This window comes from Lithobates pipiens, unplaced genomic scaffold (assembly GCF_037356315.1).
Source record: "Lithobates pipiens isolate NorthernLeopardFrog02 unplaced genomic scaffold, aLitPip1_a1.2 Scaffold_18, whole genome shotgun sequence".
NCBI classification, from domain to species: domain Eukaryota; kingdom Metazoa; phylum Chordata; class Amphibia; order Anura; family Ranidae; genus Lithobates; species Lithobates pipiens.
In genome coordinates this window covers 232551533-232571672 of record NW_027507758.1, presented here as the reverse complement: position 1 = coordinate 232571672, position 20140 = coordinate 232551533, and the positions used below count along the sequence as shown (strand labels likewise).

Here is a 20140-nt window from a genome sequence, read left to right as displayed (position 1 = left end):
CTTTAAATGATGGCAGGTGTGTGCTAGGGCTGAAACAACTAATCGATTATGAAAATAGTCAACTATTTTCATAATCGATTAATCGGCCAGCCAATTAGTTGGCCTTCATACAGAATGCTTTATTTGTTTATATATCTAGAAATACAGTGCAGCACACATACAGCTCAGTACACCATCCATACATGTACGTAAGTATCTGAGAACTTGTGAATGTGTGAGGAGCAATTTCTCATGGAAGTGAGTTGGTCTAAAGGCAGATGTTTTTTACCATACTATAGGGGCACGCTATACTATAATTTGCAGCTTGCTTTTGGGGCACTCTGAAGGCAGGAGGAGCCAGAAGCATTGGTGGGGGACCTCAGAAGAGAAGAATCGGGGCTGCTCTGTGCAAAACCATTACACAGAGCAGTCAAGTATAACATATTTGTTTAAAAAAAAAAAAGACTGTGCAGGGAAGATCAGCATCTGAACCCAGAGAAAGTGGAGGCTAATAAACTGGAGGTAATAGAAGGAATTACTATTCGATTTAACCACTTTCAGACCGGACCATTTTGCTGGTAAATGACCAGAGGTCTTTTTACACTTTGGCACTGCGCTGCTTTAACTGGTAATTGCGCGGTCATGCAATGTTGTACCCAAACAAAATTTGCGTCCTTTTCTTCCCACAAATAGAGCTTTCTTTTGATGGTATTTGATTGCCTCTGCGATTTTTATTTTTTGCGATATAAACGTAAAAAGACCGCAAATTTTGAAAAAAAATGATATTTTCTACTTTTTGTTATTAGAAAAATCCAATAAACTCAATTTTAGTCATACATTTAGGCCAAAATGTATTCAGCCACATGTCTTTGGTAAAAAAAAAGTCAATAATTGTATATTTATTGGTTTGCGCAAAAGTTGTCACATCTACAAACTAAGGTACGTTTTCTGGAATTTACGCAGCTTTTAGTTTACGACTGCCTATCTCATTTCTTGAGGTGCTAAAATGGCAGGGCAGTACAAAACCCCCCCAAATGACCCCATTTTGGAAAGTAGACCCCCTAAGGAAATTGATAAGAGGCATGTTGAGCCCATTGAATATTTTATTTTTTTGCCTCAAGCGATTGAATAATGACAAAAAAAAAATTTTTTTTTTTTTTTTTACACAAAGTTGTCACTAAATGATATATTGCTCACACATGCTATGGGCGTATGTGAAATGACACCCCAAAATAAATTCTGCTGCTTCTCCTGAGTACGGGGATACCACATATGTGGGACTTTTTGGGAGCCTAGCCGCGTACGGGGCCCCGAAAACCAAGCACCGCCTTCAGGCTTTCTAAGGGCGTAAATTTTTGAGTTCACTTCTCACTACCTATTACAGTTTTGAAGGCCATAAAATGCCAAGATGGCACAAAACCCCCACAAATGACCCCATTTTAGAAAGTAGACACCCCAAGCTATTTGCTGAGAGGCATGTTGAGTTCATGGAATATTTTATATTTTGCCACAAGTTGCGGGAAAATTACAAACTTTTTTTTTTTTTTTTTTCACAAAGTTGTCACTAAATGATATATTGCTCACACATGCCATGGGCATATGTGAAATGACACCCCAAAATAAATTCTGCTGCTTCTCCTGAGTACGGGGATACCACATATGTGGGACTTTTTGGGAGCCTAGCCGCGTACGGGGCCCCGAAAACCAAGCACCGCCTTCAGGCTTTCTAAGGGCGTAAATTTTTGAGTTCACTTCTCACTACCTATTACAGTTTTGAAGGCCATAAAATGCCAAGATGGCACAAAACCCCCACAAATGACCCCATTTTAGAAAGTAGACACCCCAAGCTATTTGCTGAGAGGCATGTTGAGTTCATGGAATATTTTATATTTTGCCACAAGTTGCGGGAAAATTACAAACTTTTTTTTTTTTTTTTTTTTTTTTCACAAAGTTGTCACTAAATGATATATTGCTCACACATGCCATGGGCATATGTGAAATGACACCCCAAAATAAATTCTGCTGCTTCTCCTGAGTACGGGGATACCACATATGTGGGACTTTTTGGGAGCCTAGCCGCGTACGGGGCCCCGAAAACCAAGCACCGCCTTCAGGCTTTCTAAGGGCGTTACAGTTTTGAAGGCCATAAAATGCCAAGATGGCACAAACCCCCCCCAAATGACCCCATTTTGGAAAGTAGACACCCCTAAATTTAGGGGTACACTAGTGAGACTAGGTAATAAATGGCGGGTGCCCTGAAACTATAAAAAAATAACTAACCAACCAGCGTCACCTGTAACAGTTATATGGTGATCACTGGTGAAAGGGTTAACTAGGGGGCAATCAGGGGGCTTTATGCGGTAGTATATGGGGGTCCCTGGCGCTATAAAAAGCTGCGGCGAACCTAAATACCTACCTGCCTAACTAGCGTCACCTGTGACACTAATACGGCGATCAGAAAAATGATCGCTTATTAGGCTGGGTTCACACTGGAGCGATGCGGAAACGCCGCGAATCCGCGGCGGGTTCCCGCATCGCATGCCTCCCGGCGGCAGTTCACACTGCCCTATGCGAACTGCTGGGAGTGTCAGTGAAATGTTACTGACACCCCCAGATCAGTTCGCATATCGCAGTGCGATCTGCAAACTCGGATCGCATGGTGTGAACACCCATGCGATCCGATTCTGCTGCGGGCCAAAAAAAGGGTCCCGTGCGAATTTGCGGCGGGTGCGGCGGGTGTGGCGGGTGCGGCGGGTGCGGCGAATGGCTGAACTCGAATCGCACAGAGATCGGATGTGATTTGCACTGCAGTGCGGTGCGAATCACATTCGTTCTCATAAACCGCTGCAATGTGAACCCAGCCTTAGTGACACTGGCGACGGGGGGTGATCACGGGGTTAAACCTTTATTGGGGGGGTTAGGGGGGTACATTAGAACTAAAGGGGGCTAACTCTAACTGCCCTAACAGTTATTACAGTCACAAATGACACCAATGCAAAAAAAAAAAAAAAAAAAAAAAAAAAAATGACATTGGTGTCACTGTGACTGGGGGGCAGGGGTAATTGGGGGGGTGATCGGGGGGTAAAGGGGGGGTGTGAGTGTGCCTGGCATGTTCTACTGTGTGTGTAGAGTGTTGGTGCAACTCACCGATCCGCTCTCCTCCGTGTCGGAACGGAAAATACCGACACGGAGGAGAGAATACATCACTTCCTCTCCTGTGTTTACATTACAGGAGAGGAAGTGATGTCACGGGGGATTTCCATTCGTCGAGAGCGATCGCGAGGGGGTGGCCATGAATGAATGGCCGCCCCCTCATCCCGGATCGCTCTCGAAGAAATGCCGACCGCCGCAGGCACCGGGGGGGGGCCCGATCGGGCCCCCCACCCGCGGGCAGGCAGGGACTTATATATACGCCCATATGCCTGCCCGTGCCATTCTGCCGACGTATATCGTCGTGCGGCGGTCGGCAAGTGGTTAAAGTAAACTTTGACATGGAGGCAAGCCACATTACATGGGGGCAGGGCACATTACATATGCTCTAGTGTGAAAGGGAGCTAAATAAAAAAATTGATCTTTGAGTCTGATGATATTTACCAGATGCAACATCCAATAGTATATACAGTATATCTCTTCTGTCTGTTATTCTCAGAGTGGATTAGAGATTTTGCTCCCTAACCATATAATTATTTATATTTACCACTGCATGTAGATTTTTAAGAATAAATTGCCTTTTTTTAACAACGTTTACATATTAAATTATACACCACACTTTTTTTTTTTTTTTATGCTTACTATCCAATTAATTGAAACAATAATCGGCCAACTAATCGATTATGAAAATAATCATTAGTTGCAGCCCAAGTGTGTACTGACTCCTATTTAACATGAGTTTGAATGTGATTGCTTCATTCTGAACACAGCTACGTCTCCATTTTTATAAGAGGGATGCATTTGAATTATTTTATTTTTACTCAATTTGTTTTTCAATTGAGTTGCACAGTTTATCTGTCACATTAAAGGTGGAAAAAGTTCTGAAATTATTTCTTTGTCTAATTTTTCTCTGGGAAACCCGGATCTTTCCCTGGTTTAGGGAGCACTATAATTTGCGCCTCCTGCATGGACGGGGGGAGGGTCCCTTCACTAAATATATTGTGGTAGAGTTTCGTCAAGATAGGGGTAAGGGCTTCAGAGAAGGTCGAGTAAAATTCTAGGGGTAGGCCATCTAGACCCGGGGCCTTGGACCAGGCCAGCTGTGACACCGCCTCAGCTACCTCCTCGTTAGTTATAGGGGCTTCCAACATTTTAATTTGATCAGCATTGAGCCTTGGGAAATCTATTGTATATAATTCTTCCTGTATGTCCCGACTTGTGTGTGTGTGTGTGTGTGAGGTGGGTTTTATACAGCTCCCGGTAGAAGTTCCTGAACATATCTGCCACCGAGGCAGGGTCCGTGACCCTCTCGCGCCGTGACGTCTTCAAGGACACAACCACCGGGGGTCTGTCATTCAGGTTTGTAAGATACGCCAGTACTTTTCCGGCCCTCTCCCCGTGTTCAAAGACCCGTTGTCTACTGAAAAATGTGTTGTTTAGCTTTTTCCAGAAGCAGCTGGGAGACCAGTCTGTACTGTAACTTAACCTGCCTTAAATTGTCAGTGCTAGGGTCAGTATTATAGGCCAATTCCAACTCCTGCAGTTTGGATGTCGAGAGCTGCATAGCAAGGCCAGCCGACCATTTTAGCCGGTTGATTTTCCTTGACAGCAACCCACGGGCATGATCTTTAAACCCATCCCATTCCGACGGAGTAGTTTAGTTAGTTCCGGACTCACAGAGTACATGGCGCAGCTCACCCGCTATGGCCTCCATATCGGCCAGACTGGAGAGGCAGAATGGGTTCAGCCTCCAGACTTGTCTGGACACCGACCCCGGGACCGAGATAATCACCCAACATGGGGAGTAATCCGAGAGGGCCCGCGGCGCAAACCCCTCACCCTGGGCAGTAGTATGTTCGAAATTTTAAATAAGGTCTATCCTAGACATCGTGTCGTGACTGGTAGAGTGGCAGGTGTACGCTCTTGTGTTCGGGTGTTGGTGGTGCCAGACACCTGTCAACGCAAATTCTGTCACCAGTCTTCCGAATCGGGTGAGAATTTGACCGTCCTCTTGTTGTGTCTCCCCTCCCGGTCTATCCAGAATCGGGTGCATAGTCATAGTTGAAATCCCCCATCCACACCGCCGGCACCGAGGGGTTCTGCGCCATAAACGCCAACCCTCTCGTAATTACCTCAAACGTGAATGGAGGAGGAACATAGCATGCCAGGATTAGAAGCGGGCTCCCTCCCACCAGGGCGTGCATAAAAACAAACCTACCCTGCTGGTCCGATTCCATTGCTATCGGTTCAAAGGGGGTGCTCTTAGCTACCAGCACCGAGACTCCCCTGGATTGGTTAGTGTGGGTGCTGTGAAACACCCATCCCACCCACGGTCGTCTCAGGGCCACCTGGAGGTGCCTTGTGATATGAGTCTCCACCAGAGCTGTAATATCAGCCTTTTGGGTCTTGAGGAAGTTCAGGGCTGCGGTTCTTTTAATCTTGTTACACATCCCTCTGATATTCCAAGTTAAAAACTTCACGGATGCCAAATCCCTCTCCGACATATACAAAGGGGGCTGGAGCGGTATCAAGGCAGCCAGTCCGGGAGTAGGGCAAAACGCTCACCACTCCCCGGTCGTACGCACCAATGACCCGACCCCTCTCCCACAGGTTGTTCACAATTTAACCAGCATACATTAAATTGGTATTTCCCTTGAAAACTATAACAAAACAGTTGAACCAATACCCTCCCACCCAGCTCTACACCTCCCCAACATGGTGAAAGCATTCCTTCCCCAACCATAACCCCAGCACTCATCATCCAGTTTGGGAACATAACTGGAGGTACATCATACATGACATTACTGTGCATATCACACCAGGGTAAGAACAGTCCTCTGGAGGCAACTCTACACACTGTCAATCAGCGGAGCCCCACGGTGCGGCAGGGTCTAGTAAAACTTATGATCCCACCGCGTGAGCTCCCCTCGCCTTTCTCAAAGTTCGGTTGCAAGACAGTTGTGGGTCCAACAGCTCTACCCATCCTAGTACATCCCTTCCTCCTAACAGTAGTCATTATGAAAAGAAACGGAACAAGTTTGTAGTGCAAGTCCCCTAGGAGCATTTTGTCTAGCGTGGGAGACCTTTTACACCCCTCCAACCGTCCAGGTGTTGGGTGTGGCGTATCACTAATGCCAATTGCCACAGGAAAAGACCAGCAGGGCACAATCCTCTTCCCCCACCCCCAATCCCCACAGGGTGAAGCAAAAAAGAGTCATCGGTTAAAGTTTCAGTTCTCAACACCTCCATGGGAAGTGTGTCACAGTTGTTTTCCTATACCAGTGGGGGGTGGTCTCCCCGAACTCCGATAGTAAAAGTTAAGGCTTGCACATTAGAGAGTATATGTAGTCAAAGGGCAGGCATACTCACGGGACCTCTGGTAGCATGGGTACTAGACAGGCCTACCCCGCTGGTCCAGCCAGGCCGTCACCGCCGCCGGATCATCAAAAAACTGGGCACGGCCGTCCTCCTCCACTCGCAGTCTGGCAGGGAACAGCATGGCGTACTTAAGGTGCTGTGCTCGGAGACGCCGCTTCACTTCCTGGAAGAGAGACCTCTTCCATTGCACTTCACTAGAGAAATCCGGGAATACTGCTACTCTGGCATTTTCCACTTGAATATTGCCTTTTTCTCTGGTGAGCCTCAGGATTTTGTCTCGGTCACGAAAATTCAAGAACTTTGCGATGAAGGTGCGGGGAGGTGCTCCGGGTGGTGCGGGCTTCACGGGGAATGCGGTGCGCGCGTTCCACTGCAAACATCACGGAGAACTCTTCTCTTCCATACGTTTTCACAAGAAGGGACTCCAGGTATTCAGCAGGATCCGTGCCCTCTATTTTTTCCGGAAGGCCGATGAACCGGAGGTTGCACCTCCTCAGGCGGTTCTCCATGTGGTCCTGATGAGAATGCAACATGTGTATCTGCCGTTGCATATCCTCTGCGGCGTGTCTCAGCAGGTGAAGGACGTCCTCCGCCGCCCCTATCCTCGTTTCTGCCTCGGTGACCCTGTCCTGCAGCTTTGACAGATCTTCCCGGAGAAGGGATATGTCAGTCTTGACATCATCTATTTTGGCCGTCAAAGTCCCCTGGAGTCCCGCTATTGCGTCTAATACTTTGTCCATGTCCGAGGCCTGGTGCTTTGTGTCCGCGCCATCTTCGGCCTCTCTGTCCGAACCCGGCCGGCGAAATTGAGCTAGCTTGTCTGCGGCCCCAGTGTTGCGTTTGGATGGCGACATCTCTCCCAGGCACTCCGCTGAGGTGCGAGCAGTCGCCCTGTAGATGAGAATAGGAGTATCGGCGCTCGGGAGCTCACCTACACCGAGTCCTACTCCATTGCTTGCCAGGCCACGCCCCAGCCGCCGCAGTTTTACTGAAATGAGTGGGCATTGCTGTCGAAATGCCTGCAAGCGCTTTGGCAGCAGTCCTAAATGGGCGCTATTAACCCTTTCCTCGGCCGCTAGCGGGGGTTAAAAGCGCCGCTAAAACGGAAGTAAAGCACAGCTAAAACAAGTGGCGCTTTACCGCTGCCATGGCTGCAGTATGAAAGGGCTCTAAGAGCTGAAACTCTTAGCACTGACAAAGTTGTAGTCTCTTCTATTCTCTGTACCTAAAAAAAATAAATAAATCTTCCTTGTCATTTCATATTTAGACAGAATCTCTTTTGATACTGAGGCTTATTTATTAGTGTTAGAAGAAAGCCTTGTTAGTAACTAGCAACCCAGATTTGAACATTTGAGATTTTAAAGTTTTTAATACAGAAGCACTTTTTTGTTTACAGCTTTAGGCCCCTTTCACACGGGCTGTTCGATCACATCCGCCTGTCAGTTTTTCAGGCAAACTTGATCGAATCCTCCTGTCTCTTCTATGGAGCAGCAAATGAAAAAAACAGCTAGCTGATGGTCCTATTCCCCGTCTGTCTATTGGATCAGATGGAACCAGACAGGTGGTCCGTTTCTGTAGGATTGCCCATAGAGGAGAGTGGGGACTTTTGTCCATATTTACTCTGCATAGCACAGCAGACACGGACCTGTCATCCACCTGCTCAGTGGCAAGATCCCCTGCTGAGCAAGCGGATTCTGTTTGGCGGAGGTGCCTATGTGAAAGGGGCCTTGGGTACATTGATGAAGCAATGCAATGAAGTACTGTATGTCCCATAATGTGCAGGCTGTCGGATTCTGTAGAATCCCTACTGCAGGACTGGACTGTCTTCTTCCTGCTGCTGAGCCTCTGCCACTGTTGGGGTGACCAGTTTCTGGGCTCAGCTGTACTAAAGATCATCTGATGGGGATGTGCCCCCTCTTGCCCTTTCCTCTATGGCGTAAAAGTCTTTCATTGATTACTCTGCATGTGAGACGATCTGTGAATAGGGAAGAGCCTGTGTGTGATCAGACTCTCCCCCATTCACAGGAGGCGGTGCAGGCAGTGTAATCCATAAGGCCTCATTCACACTTGTGTGACTTGTCATGCGACTTTGGACACATAGTCGCATGACAAGTCACAGCCCATGTATTTCAATAGTAGCTGTTTGTAATCACTGAAATAAAACTGATCATATATTCATAGTGTCACTTACAACTCCATCTCCTTTGCTCCTTCATCTCTCTGTTGGGGTACCCCAAGGCTCTGTCCTTGGACCCCTCCTATTCTCACTCTATACCTCTTCCCTGGGCCAATTGATAACCTCCCATGACTTCCAATACCACCTCTATGCCGATGACACCCAGATCTTTCTCTCCACTCCTCAACTCACCCCCTCGATCTCCTCACGGCTCTCAAACTTACTTAATGACGTATCAGTATGGATGTCACACGATTTTCTTTAAACTCAATCTTTCTAAAAGTGAGCTTGTTATATTTCCTCCCCCCCCCCATGACTTTACCATTAAGATCAACAGCACAACCATTGGTCCCTCCACACATGCCATGATGCTGGGTGTAATCCTTGACTCTGACCTCTCCTTCAGCCCTCATATCCGATCACTGACTAAGTTCTGCCGCCTTAACCACCGCAACATCTCCAGAATTCGACCCTTCCTGACTAATGACACCACAAAGCAACTTATTCACGCCTTGATTATTTCCCACCTTGACTACTGGAACTCTCTCCTTAATGGCCTGCCCTTACGTAGCCTATCCCCCTTCAGTCTATTATGAATACTGCTGCTAGATTAATACACCACACTAACCGATCAGTGACTGCTGCCCCTTTCTGCCAATCCCTTCCCTGGCTTCCCCTACCCCACTGTATACAATTCAAAATGCTAACCATAACGTACAAGGCCATCTACAACATTGCCCCCAGCTACATCACCAGCCTCATCTACCGAATCGTCCCCTCTGCTCCTCCCAGGACCTCCTGCTCTCTAGCTCCCTTGTTGCATCCTCTCATGCTCACCTTCAGGACTTCTCCAGAGCCTCTCCCATCCTCTGGAATTCCCTGCCCCGGTCTATCCGATCAGCCCCTAACCTGTCCACCTTTAGGAGATCCCTGAAAACTCACTTATTCAGGGAAGCGTTCCCACACCCACTCCCATAAAATCATTCCCCGTATCTATTACCTTTTGTACCACCACCCCCTCCCTTTTAAAATGTAAGCTCTACGAGCAGGGCCCTCCTGTCCCTTCTGTATTAAATTGTATTGTAATTGTGCTGTCCCCCCTCTGCATTGTAAAGCGCTGCGTAAATCGTGTATAATAATTATATTTCAATCTTCTCAATACAGTTATTGAAAGGTTTATAATGTAATTACATTTTTGTCTCCATATGGGTTTAGTCTTCAGAATTTCCCGACCTCGTGTTGTGTTCAGATTACTTGCCTGATTTGCTGAAGCAATCATCTACTCCGCTGCAAAACTCCGAACCCTCGTGCGACCCTGTGTCATTAGAAGAGCTGAGGGCCATGGACTTGCCGTCATTTGAACCAGCCTTCTTGGTCCTGTGCCGTGTCCTTTTAAATGTAATCCATGAGTGTCTCAAATTGAGATTGGAACAGAGGCCTGCAGGGGAACCATCACTTCTAAGCATCAAACAGGTTGGTATGAAGTGGAGGGGAATATTTACTCCTTCCTTAGTTTTGCATAGAAATGCAGGTTAAATGTTAGTATTGGCAAAATGGCAACAAGATCCCGGTAGTGGCAGTACAAATTGTCCACCACTGCGCATGTTAGAGATGTTGCTGCCATATTGTCACCATATTTCTGACATCACCATGCGACAATGGTATACAATGCATTTGCAGTAGTGTGATATTTCCAAGGACACTACTGCGAATAATCCCAATTCCATATTGTGACATCAAACCTGGTGGCAAAATCCCACGCATGCGCAGTAGAGCTGTACGATTCTGCCCAAAATGAGAATCACAATTTTTTTGCTTAGAATAAAAAGATCACGATTCTCACGACATAAAATCTTTCATTATATACAAAAAAAATGGGCTAACTTTACTGGTTAGCTTTTTTTTAAATTCATTAAAGTAATTTTTTCAAAAACATTTTGCATATGAAAGATCACTGCGCAAATACAGTGTGACATTTAATATTGCAACCACCATTTTATTCTCTAGGGTGTCTACTAAAAATATATAATGTTTGGGGATTCTAAGTAATTTTCTAGCAAAAAAAATGATTTTAACTTGAAATATCAGAAAAAAGGTTTAGTGTTTAAGTGGTTAAACTTCCCTCATTTACACACCAAAGTTTATTCCATTGACAAAGTGTTACAATGTTTATACTTAAGTTCAACTGATAAAGAATGTTTTGATTCTTGGCAGACTGCCCAGTTTTTCTCTTCCTTGTTTTTGATGGCTGTGGCTTCAGAAGAGCAGAGAAAATTCTTTGCATAGAAAGAATTGTGAAACACTTTAGTCAAGATCGGATAACGATTCTTGACGATTAATTGTGCAGCTCTAATGCGCAGTAATGTACAGTCTGTACTGGTAGTACTGTGCAAGAACGGGATCTTTGCCGCTATATTGCTTTTTTAATTGCAGTCGGCATGAAAGGAAGGCGCGCTGCGCACGCATACTGCTGATCCAGAGGTGTAGAATAAAGAGTGGTAAATGTGGTGGCTCGAATCACACATGCATGGGACACAGCAGATATGGAGGCCACTGAACTCTCCCTACCCTCTCCACACCCCTTTCCTCACCAGCACTCCTGATTTCAGTTTTCTCCCCTCATCTCACTCCATGCTCTCATCACCACACATCCATTTACTACTGTATATCTGCATGCATCATCTTTTACCAACAAGCTCTCACTCCACATCTGCGCAAAGCACCCCCCACACACACACTCAGACGCGCACGCACTCTCACACACGCTCTCTCTCACGCTCTCTCTCTCTCTCTCGCTTGCTCTCTCTCGCACTCTCTCTCGCGCTCTTGCGCACTTTCGCGCTCTCTCTCGCACACGCGCTCTCTCACACGCACGCACACACTCACGCTCTCACTCACACGCACACACTCACACGCACACACACACTCACACGCTCTCACACGCACACACACACTTTGCACCTTCTTGCCCTTACCCCATCCCATTATCTCCACCTTCCTACTTTCACTTCCTGCACCCATTTGCACATTCTCAATGCCTTCAATGCCCATCCTGACTACAGCATGTCTTCCCCTGCTCTCCCCACCATGCCTGCAAGCACCCCCCGCCTCTCCACCTTCCCTTTTACACCCTCTTCCTGCTCTCACAATCATGCGTGTACCCCCTTTTCTTTTACCAATCGTCATGCCTGCAACTCTCTTCTTTCAAGACTCAATGCATCGATACATCCATTTTCTCATCACCCATTGATGCATTCTCAACACCAACTGAGCCCTATCCCCGTTCCTAACCCCCAACCTTCATGCTGCCTTGGCCTGCTCTCTCCATAATGCCTGCAACAAGGGAATGTAATCTCCACATCTACTACTGACTGGATAAACTGTTTATAAGTGATGGCTTTAGAATTAAAATGCTGTGTCCATATTATGCTGAATAATAATGCAAAATTGTGTTTCTGAAAATAGTTAGTAAGAGAATGCAAAGAAGTGCTGAAAGGGGGACTGCTGATGAAGCAATACTACCAGTTCATGTTGAGGGAGGTGCTGGATGACTTTCAAAAGCTTGATTGTTACATTGATGCGTTTGAGGAAGATCTGCATAAAATGTTAATGGTAAGTGTTTTTGCACAGTTTATTTTATGTTTTATAAAATTGAAAAGAACCAGTCACTTTTGAGGCTGTGGTAGTTGTCAGATTTTTTATTATTCCAGCCACCTACTCATTAATGTGTAGAAATGAAATCAACGGAGGACAACACCCCTGGTACTTACCAGTGATACTCCTAAATGCAGAGTTTATTACTCTTTGGCAGCCATAACGATTTGTCATAGAACAGTTTATGTATAATGAAATCTAACTTGTATTTGCAGAAATGGTAGGTAATGCTGAGTAGATGAACCAATAATCTTCCTGGGAACCGCAATTGGGGGAGATATCAGATTCTTCTTGAATGAGTTTTTAGGGTTACACTTCCAAACAAATGAGCTCACGGGAGACATTTCAACCATATCCATTGAGCTGCATTTTTCTACACACCACTGCAGATTTGTAGTATAAACAGAGAACATAGAAAACAATCATTATCTTATGTGCTCAGTTCACACCATAAATGCAGAAAAATGCAGCTCCTTGAATGTGGCGTTACCCTGCCTTCAGTCTTGCAGATTTTGCACTGTTATCTTGGACTCCTTAAACCATTTCACTGATATGTTTTCCTCTCACCGCAGAAGCTTGTTTCATTTTAGATAATCTTGTTTAGCTTGTTTGACAGCAACCCTGATATAACATGCATTTGTTAAAACATTTGCACATTAGGACATGATTAAATGAATTGGACGCCCAAAAATCATTATGGCTTAATCCGCAAAGCAAAGTGCAAGTACCCAAAGATTCCAAATTAAAATATAGCGTTCATTAGTTTATTTTAAAGTGTAAATTCAGCAAAAAGCTTTTTTTTTTTCTATCTCTGCATTTTGAAACGTGTGGGGAAGAATCAGAACTACTTTTGGGGTTTTAATGCTACCCTGGACTCCATTAAGGAGTTCTCTTGATGCTTATTGTTGCGGCGCCTGTTTTTTTCCCCCCAGAGAAGATATGAAGGAAGATCTCCAACAGAGACACGGACCACAATAAAAAGTTGACGGGGTTAAAACCTTCCATTTTATTGAAAAGAACCAAAAAGGCAATTTTAGTTCTGTCAGTAATTCTGTTCCCTCATTTTCTGACCAGTATAAACATTGTCACTGTAAAAGCAAGCGAGGAGCAATCCCTGGATAGCCATTCCTGGAGTCCTGTATAGCCGTAAAAAGCCCAACTTGGGTTCTTTCTGCACTCTATACAAAGCAGTTTAGGCCAAACATACACTTAAGTACTGTAAATGAGATATGATAAGCAGCTATGAGTTTTTGCACTTCTAGATTTTAACCCTAAACATTCAACATATTTGCAATTTGCCACTAGATATTCCTGCCAAAAACAAATTCTGTAGTTTTGAATACCCTTTAATTTTGTCATTGTGCTAGGTGATGCAGTAAACCTGTCAGTTGGTATTGACAGGCTCCAGCATAACAGCATGACCTTCTGCAGCCTGCATACCCTAAAATCCTGGGTTGCGCTTGCTGGCCAGTTTTGACTGTAGCCTGTACTGTTAAGTACTGGCCCTTCCCCTTTCCATGTGTTTCTGTCGGCCAGTAGCACTATCAGTCATAGTAATGGGCTGATGGAAACATTCATAAGTCATTCTCTTGTTTTCTTTAATGAACTTATTAAAGCAGAGTACCCACATGATTTGTCTCTGCCCCTCCCACCACATTTGGCACCTTTAGGCGGGGGTGGATCTCCCCACTTTTGGGAGTGCACTAGTCTGGCATTACATCAGCAGCTGGGCTACTCCCTCCCTCCCCCCCACCACTGGGCCAGTAGGAGAGGGCAGCGTTGCCTCACACATGCACAGTAGGGACCCGGCTTGAAGCCAGAATGCTACACTGCCAGGTTCCCTTACTCACAACGGTGGCAGCACCCGACAGCTGATAGAAACATCGGCTGCGGTGCCGACATCGCTGGACTCCAGGAAGTGTCCTATTAACCACTTGCCGACCATCCGCCGCAGCTATACTGTGGCAGAATGGCTCGGCTGGGCAAAATGATGTTATGTAACGTCACTTCGCCCTGTGGCCACTAGGGGCTCGTGCACCTGCGCCCTGCTCACCCACGGGCTCCTGCAATTGTTCGGGGCACATGGAGAACTGGCATCTGTGTGTGTTAACACACCGTTTTTCAGTTCTCTGAGGGGAGAATTGACAGATCGTCTGTTCATACAGAGTATGAACAGCGATCTATCTCTTCCCCTACACAGTCCACTCCCCCCGTTCGATTAGAACACACTAACCCCTTGATCGTCCCCTGGTGTTAAACCCTTCCCTGCCAGTGACATTTTTACAGTAATCAATGCATTTTTATAGCACTGATCGCTGTAAAAATGCCAATGGTCCCAAAAATGTGTCAAAATTGTCCGATTTGTCCGCCATAATGTCGCATTCCCAATACACTTATTGCAATTTTAGATTTTTGAGGGATATTTATTATAGCAAAAAGTTAAAAAAAGCGTTTTTTTTTTTTTTCAAAATTGTCACTTTTTTTTTTGTTTATAGCGCAAAAAATAAAAACCGCAGAGGGGATCAAACACCACCAAAAGAAAACTCTATTTGTGGGGGAATAAAAAGGACGTAAATTTTGTTTGGATGCAGGGTCGCACAACTGCAAAATTGTCAGAACGACGCAGCGCCCAATCGCAAAAAGTGCTCTGGTCAGGAAAAAGTTAAGTCAGCAGCTGCAGTATGTGTAGCTGCTGGCTTTTAATTTTTGCAGGGGTGGACGGAACACTGCTGTAACCTTCATAAAGCTTATTGCAATTACAACTAGTGTAACATTTTAAAACCATGTATTATACAGCCTTAATACAGAAAATACTATTTATTAGCTATAGTTTAAAAATGTGGATACAGCAGTTACAGAAGCAGCATGCTGCGCACCCCTAACCCAGAACAGACTGGTCATGTAGAGAGGTATATGATCCAGCCTGCCTGTGCCGCCCGCACCTAATAATGAACTGCAGACGGCCCAGAAGCAGGTAAGTAGATTCTTCTGAGAGACTAAAATCCTGTCCCCTTTGACACTCATTTATGATTAAATTACACTAGTTTTGAATTAATTCTTCCAGAGTATATAATTAGAACAACCCACTTATTACAACCCCAATTCCAAAAAAGTTAGGACCCTGTAAAATACACATAAAACCAGAATGCAATAACTTTTTTTTTTTTTTTTTCAGTGATTTGTAAATCTCATAAATTCATATTTTATTCACAAGCAGAGCAAAGGAAGGCCGCTTCATGTCCGTTTTTGATTTATGTATGTGACTCTTACAGATTTTCCCTCAATTCCTGCTTGGTTAATTTGTTATTACCAGGACAGAAAGTAGGTAAAATCTTTGTAAGCCCCCAGATGGCAGAAAAGAAAAACTGAAGGTGGTCTAACTATTCCCCTCTCTATCAAAAACCACATTGAAATGTTTTAGGAGATTCCATCTAATCCATTCCCCTGATGACGCCTGTCTGCTAGCTCTTTGTTATAGCAGAACTTCAGTTCCGCTTTAAAGAGTATCATAATTTAACCCTCGCTGTACTGTTCTGTCTGATCTCATTATCAGTTGTAAACTAGATTTGAACACTATTTGTCCTAACAAAATGTTAAAGAATTAGAATCCAGCCTCCTGCATTATGTGTTGATGAGGATAGGGTGTCCCCAGTCTGTGTGGGGCCAAACACACACTGATATTGCTATATATAAATGGGGTTTCCCAAATTTGACTGCAAACATGGAAGTACACTTTTAACCCCCCTGGTGGTATTCCCGAGTCTGGCTCGGGGTGGAATTTTCATACCAAAAGCGGTAACCCAGAGCCAGACTCGGGACCGCATCGCTGGATCCAGGAGGAGGTTTACTTACCTTCTCCCTCGGATCCAGCGTTGTCTCCCCGCTGTACGAGCGAGCCGTGTCTCGCTCGATGCATCACATCGCCGATCTCCGTGCCCTGCGAGCGTTGCGACGCACGGGGACGGAGATCGGCGCAAAATTAAAAAAGTGAAACAAACAGTAAACATACAGTATAATGTAATCTTACAGATTACATTGCTGTATGTAATTATTTCACATCCCCTTTGTCCCTAGTGGTCTGCTCAGTGCCCTGTATGCAGTTTTATATTATAAAAACTGTTCTTTATGCCTGGAAACTGGAGATTGTCCATAGCAACCAAAACTGTCCTTTTACATCAAATTTTTTTTAGACCAGCTAGAAAACAGCGATAATAAATTGGAATCACTCGCAGAATTGAGCGATTTGTGGGGAGATCCGTCATCAAATACTGAAAAGTAATGACAGTGACAATTCTGCAACTGAGCAAATTTCAGTGTTTTTGATTACATTATTGAATAATATTTATTATTGTTATATTATTATTTGGTATAATTATTGATAATTATTTATTATATTATAATTTATGATTTCATTTTTCAAACTTTATTATACCCGGGATGTCTGCTAGACTCTGGTTTGGACAGATTTAAGAGAGTTATTCCTAAGAATTGCAGGACTACAATATAAAACGCCAAATTTTCATGCAAAATAATGGTACCGCTTTTAGCACCTAAAATCCGAAATAATCGTACCGTCAGGGAGGTTAAGGCTGTAATATGATCTGTTTGTATTGTCTCTGAATTTTAATAGATAAACGTGTATGCAATGTTTGTTTTTGTTTAAAAGCATGTAAAGATATAGTATAGATTACCTTTAGATCCGTAAGTTTCCTTAGTGATTATTTTATATTTGCATTACATTTTTTTACCTGCGTATTGCAACTAAATAGTTATGTCTTTTTTTTATTTTTTTTATTAGGTGTACTTTGACTACATGCGTAGTTGGATCCAGATGTTGCAGCAATTACCTCAAGCTTCCCATAGCCTGAAAAACCTTCTAGAAGAAGAATGGAATTTCACCAAAGAAATTACTCCTTATATAAGAGGAGGAGAAGCTCAGGCTGGAAAACTTTTTTGGTATTAGAATGTTTTATGTTGCATTTTTTTTCTTCTAAACTGACCTACTTAGCATGCAAGAGATGAGGTTCTGTATTTTCTTTGTTAGAACATGAGTAGAATGATCATTTTGGTATGGGATTATAAAATCTATATATCCACGTAACTATATATTTGTAAATGTGCAAAAAGAAAACCCTCTTTTTTAGTTGTTTTGCAGGCTGGTTGGTAAGGCCTCATGTACACTGCTGCTGGTAAACGGATGTTTAGGAGCAGTTGGGTGTTTTTTTTTCAACTGCTCCTGAACTGTCCTCTGTTATCAGTAAAAGTACACAGGGTCGTTTATAGTCATTCTAGGCAGTTGTGTTAAGAGGCCTTTTTTGGAACCCAAAAAGCGTTCAGAAGCTGCATTTAGAGGCATTTCAAGCGATAAACGTGGCTACCCACGTTTAGGCGCGTTTTCGTCTAGTAGCATTTTTTAAAGGGAAACATTTTATTACTTTTTGAGCCTGGAAAATGCTAAAAACACACAGAAAAATCAATTATCACTGCCTGCAAGATTGATTATACCATATGATATTCCCCTCATCAGCCAATTATGCTGTACAATACATGACTTGCATTACTTGACGCTGAAGGAATATCACTCACCCATTAGCCATTGGGAATTTAACCTGATGACCGCCACATTGAGCTTGAGACCCTAATGTCTGGCTGTTTGCATTTCTTTATGACCCAACATGTTATAAAGTTTTTTCCAGCTAGCTAATGTTTACAATTGTCTCTACCTTCCCCCACCCTGTAACCCTATATCAATCTCTTATGTGTTGTGCGCACTAGACTGTGTCTAACCTTTTCCAAGAGAACATCAAAGGTGGCAATTGCCTGCAAAATTTTAAAAAATTCTCTGGGTAATTGCGCAGCTGAACATAGATATTAGAGAAGTATCATGTGGACATGCCTTGAGCCATCAATGGATGTGTCCATTAGCGAGCTCTGGTCCATTCACGCTCATCATGGGATCCATATTAACAAACCAACCAAAATATAACCGCTAGCTACAAGCACACTGCTTTCTCAGCTGCTACTCGCACTGTTCTCTCACAGAATGGCTGAAATAGTTCATAAATACTTGTTTTTAGTGCTTTCTAATCATTTGGGAGGGGCTCCTGCGGTTATCTTTAGTAAACGCTCCTGAACGCAAACGCGGCTTGTAAACGTTGCTAAACACGCTGCTTAACACATTTTTAAACGTGGATTACTAGCTGTGATGTTCCAGCATTCAGGAGAGGTTGAGAAACGTCCCGTGTACATGAAGCCTAAGTGTGCTGGCAAATTTTTTGTTTGCAATGTGCATTGCCCTTCCATGTGCACCTTGCTGCAAATGCCAGTTATAGGTTGGGGTGGTTGCCACTTTTTTGTACAAAAAGTAGTAAAGCTGACATGTTTGGTCAGGGGCATTTTTAGTCTGGGGGAAGGAGAGTGTTAGATTAGCAGATTTATTACACATTGAAGCTAAACGCCAGCTAAGGCCCCATGTACACGGGATGCTTTTACAACCTCTCCTGAACTATTTAACTTGACAGATAGTAACCCACGTTTCAAACATCCGTTTTTCTGCATTTACATGCCACGTTTTTGTTTAGATGCGTTTTTTGGAAAATGGCTGTAAAACGCCTATAAACGAAACGCGCCTAAACGGGGGTTGCTGTGTTTAGCCGTGTTTAGACATATTTGGTGTTGGAAAAGTCAGCGCCTGAACCCATTTTTTTACCTTTGAAGAAACGCTGTTAAACGCAACTGCCTAAAAACGACTACAAACGAGACTGTGTACATGGTCACATAGGATAACATTGAATGAGTTCAGGGGCAGTTGAAAAAAGCATCCAACTGCCTCTGAACGTAGATTTAGCAGTGCCCCGTGTACATAGGGCCTAAGGCAACCCGCATTTAGCCGCGTTTTTGTTTATAGGCATTTTTTTGTTTTTTTTGGGCATTTAAAAAATAATTTTTTTTTTTTTTTTTTTTTTTTAAATGCTTCTAACTGCAAATGTGCCAAAATGCCGCTAAACGTGGCATGTAAACGCAGCAAAACGGACGTTTTAAACGTGGGTTACTATCTGTCAAGTTAAATCGTTCCGGAGAGGTTTTTGCATGTACGTGGGGCCTAACACTTTATAAGCAGTTGCAGCAACTGTTATTTATGTAAAACTCTTGTCCCAAAAAATACAAAGTTGACCATTCTAAGGACCCCTGTTAGTGTTGAATGATTTGTGTCAGCTCTCTACTACTATATCTAAACAGTTTGGCCTGTTAAAGGAAGTTGAAAATAACAGACTCACTGGCTGGAACACCCAGTAAAAATTAAGGAAAAAAGCCTAAATAATTTAAACAAACAGTCACCACAAGTGGTTGTGAATCTTTCCATATACCCAGTGAAGTCACTAGCTTAAGGTGATACACCGAGATTAAACCAATCCTCCTACATAAGTTGTACCTCTTTATCTGCAGCACTGTTTTCTGCCGCTTTTCAAAGTCCAGAACGTCTATATCTTGTCTGAACTTTCAGAAAGCAAAGGGTGAAGTGCTGAAGTTACTCCGCAGAGCCCCCCCTTCCCACGCACACAGTAACCGTTCTGAGGCCCTCAGTCAGAGGCTGTGTGCTGGAGATCCCTCCCCTGTCATCGTTTTACTTTTTTCTGTCAGGTGAACTTGTCAGAAATAAATCTTGCAGATAACATAGGAACAAGGCAGCAGACAGAAATAACACTTAGTGCTCTGGATTGAGACAACTATAGAGGATAGATGGAGAGAGCCCCTACTGACCACGGACTTTATAGGCTCAATAAGTGTACAAACGTATAAAAC

At 44.0% G+C, this 20140-nt stretch overlaps 1 protein-coding gene across 8 annotated transcripts in view; it reads left to right on the top strand.

Moving 5' to 3' along the window:
* Positions 1-20140, top strand: part of MAP3K4 (mitogen-activated protein kinase kinase kinase 4) — a 183442-nt gene that overhangs the window by 51882 nt on the left and 111420 nt on the right. For all 8 annotated transcript variants that reach the window (XM_077486665.1, XM_077486669.1, XM_077486664.1 and 5 more), the window contains exons 4-6: positions 9899-10156; positions 12149-12295; positions 17136-17293. In XM_077486665.1, coding sequence (XP_077342791.1) covers positions 9899-10156; positions 12149-12295; positions 17136-17293 — 563 coding nt within the window. The remainder of the gene's footprint in view (positions 1-9898; positions 10157-12148; positions 12296-17135; positions 17294-20140) is intronic.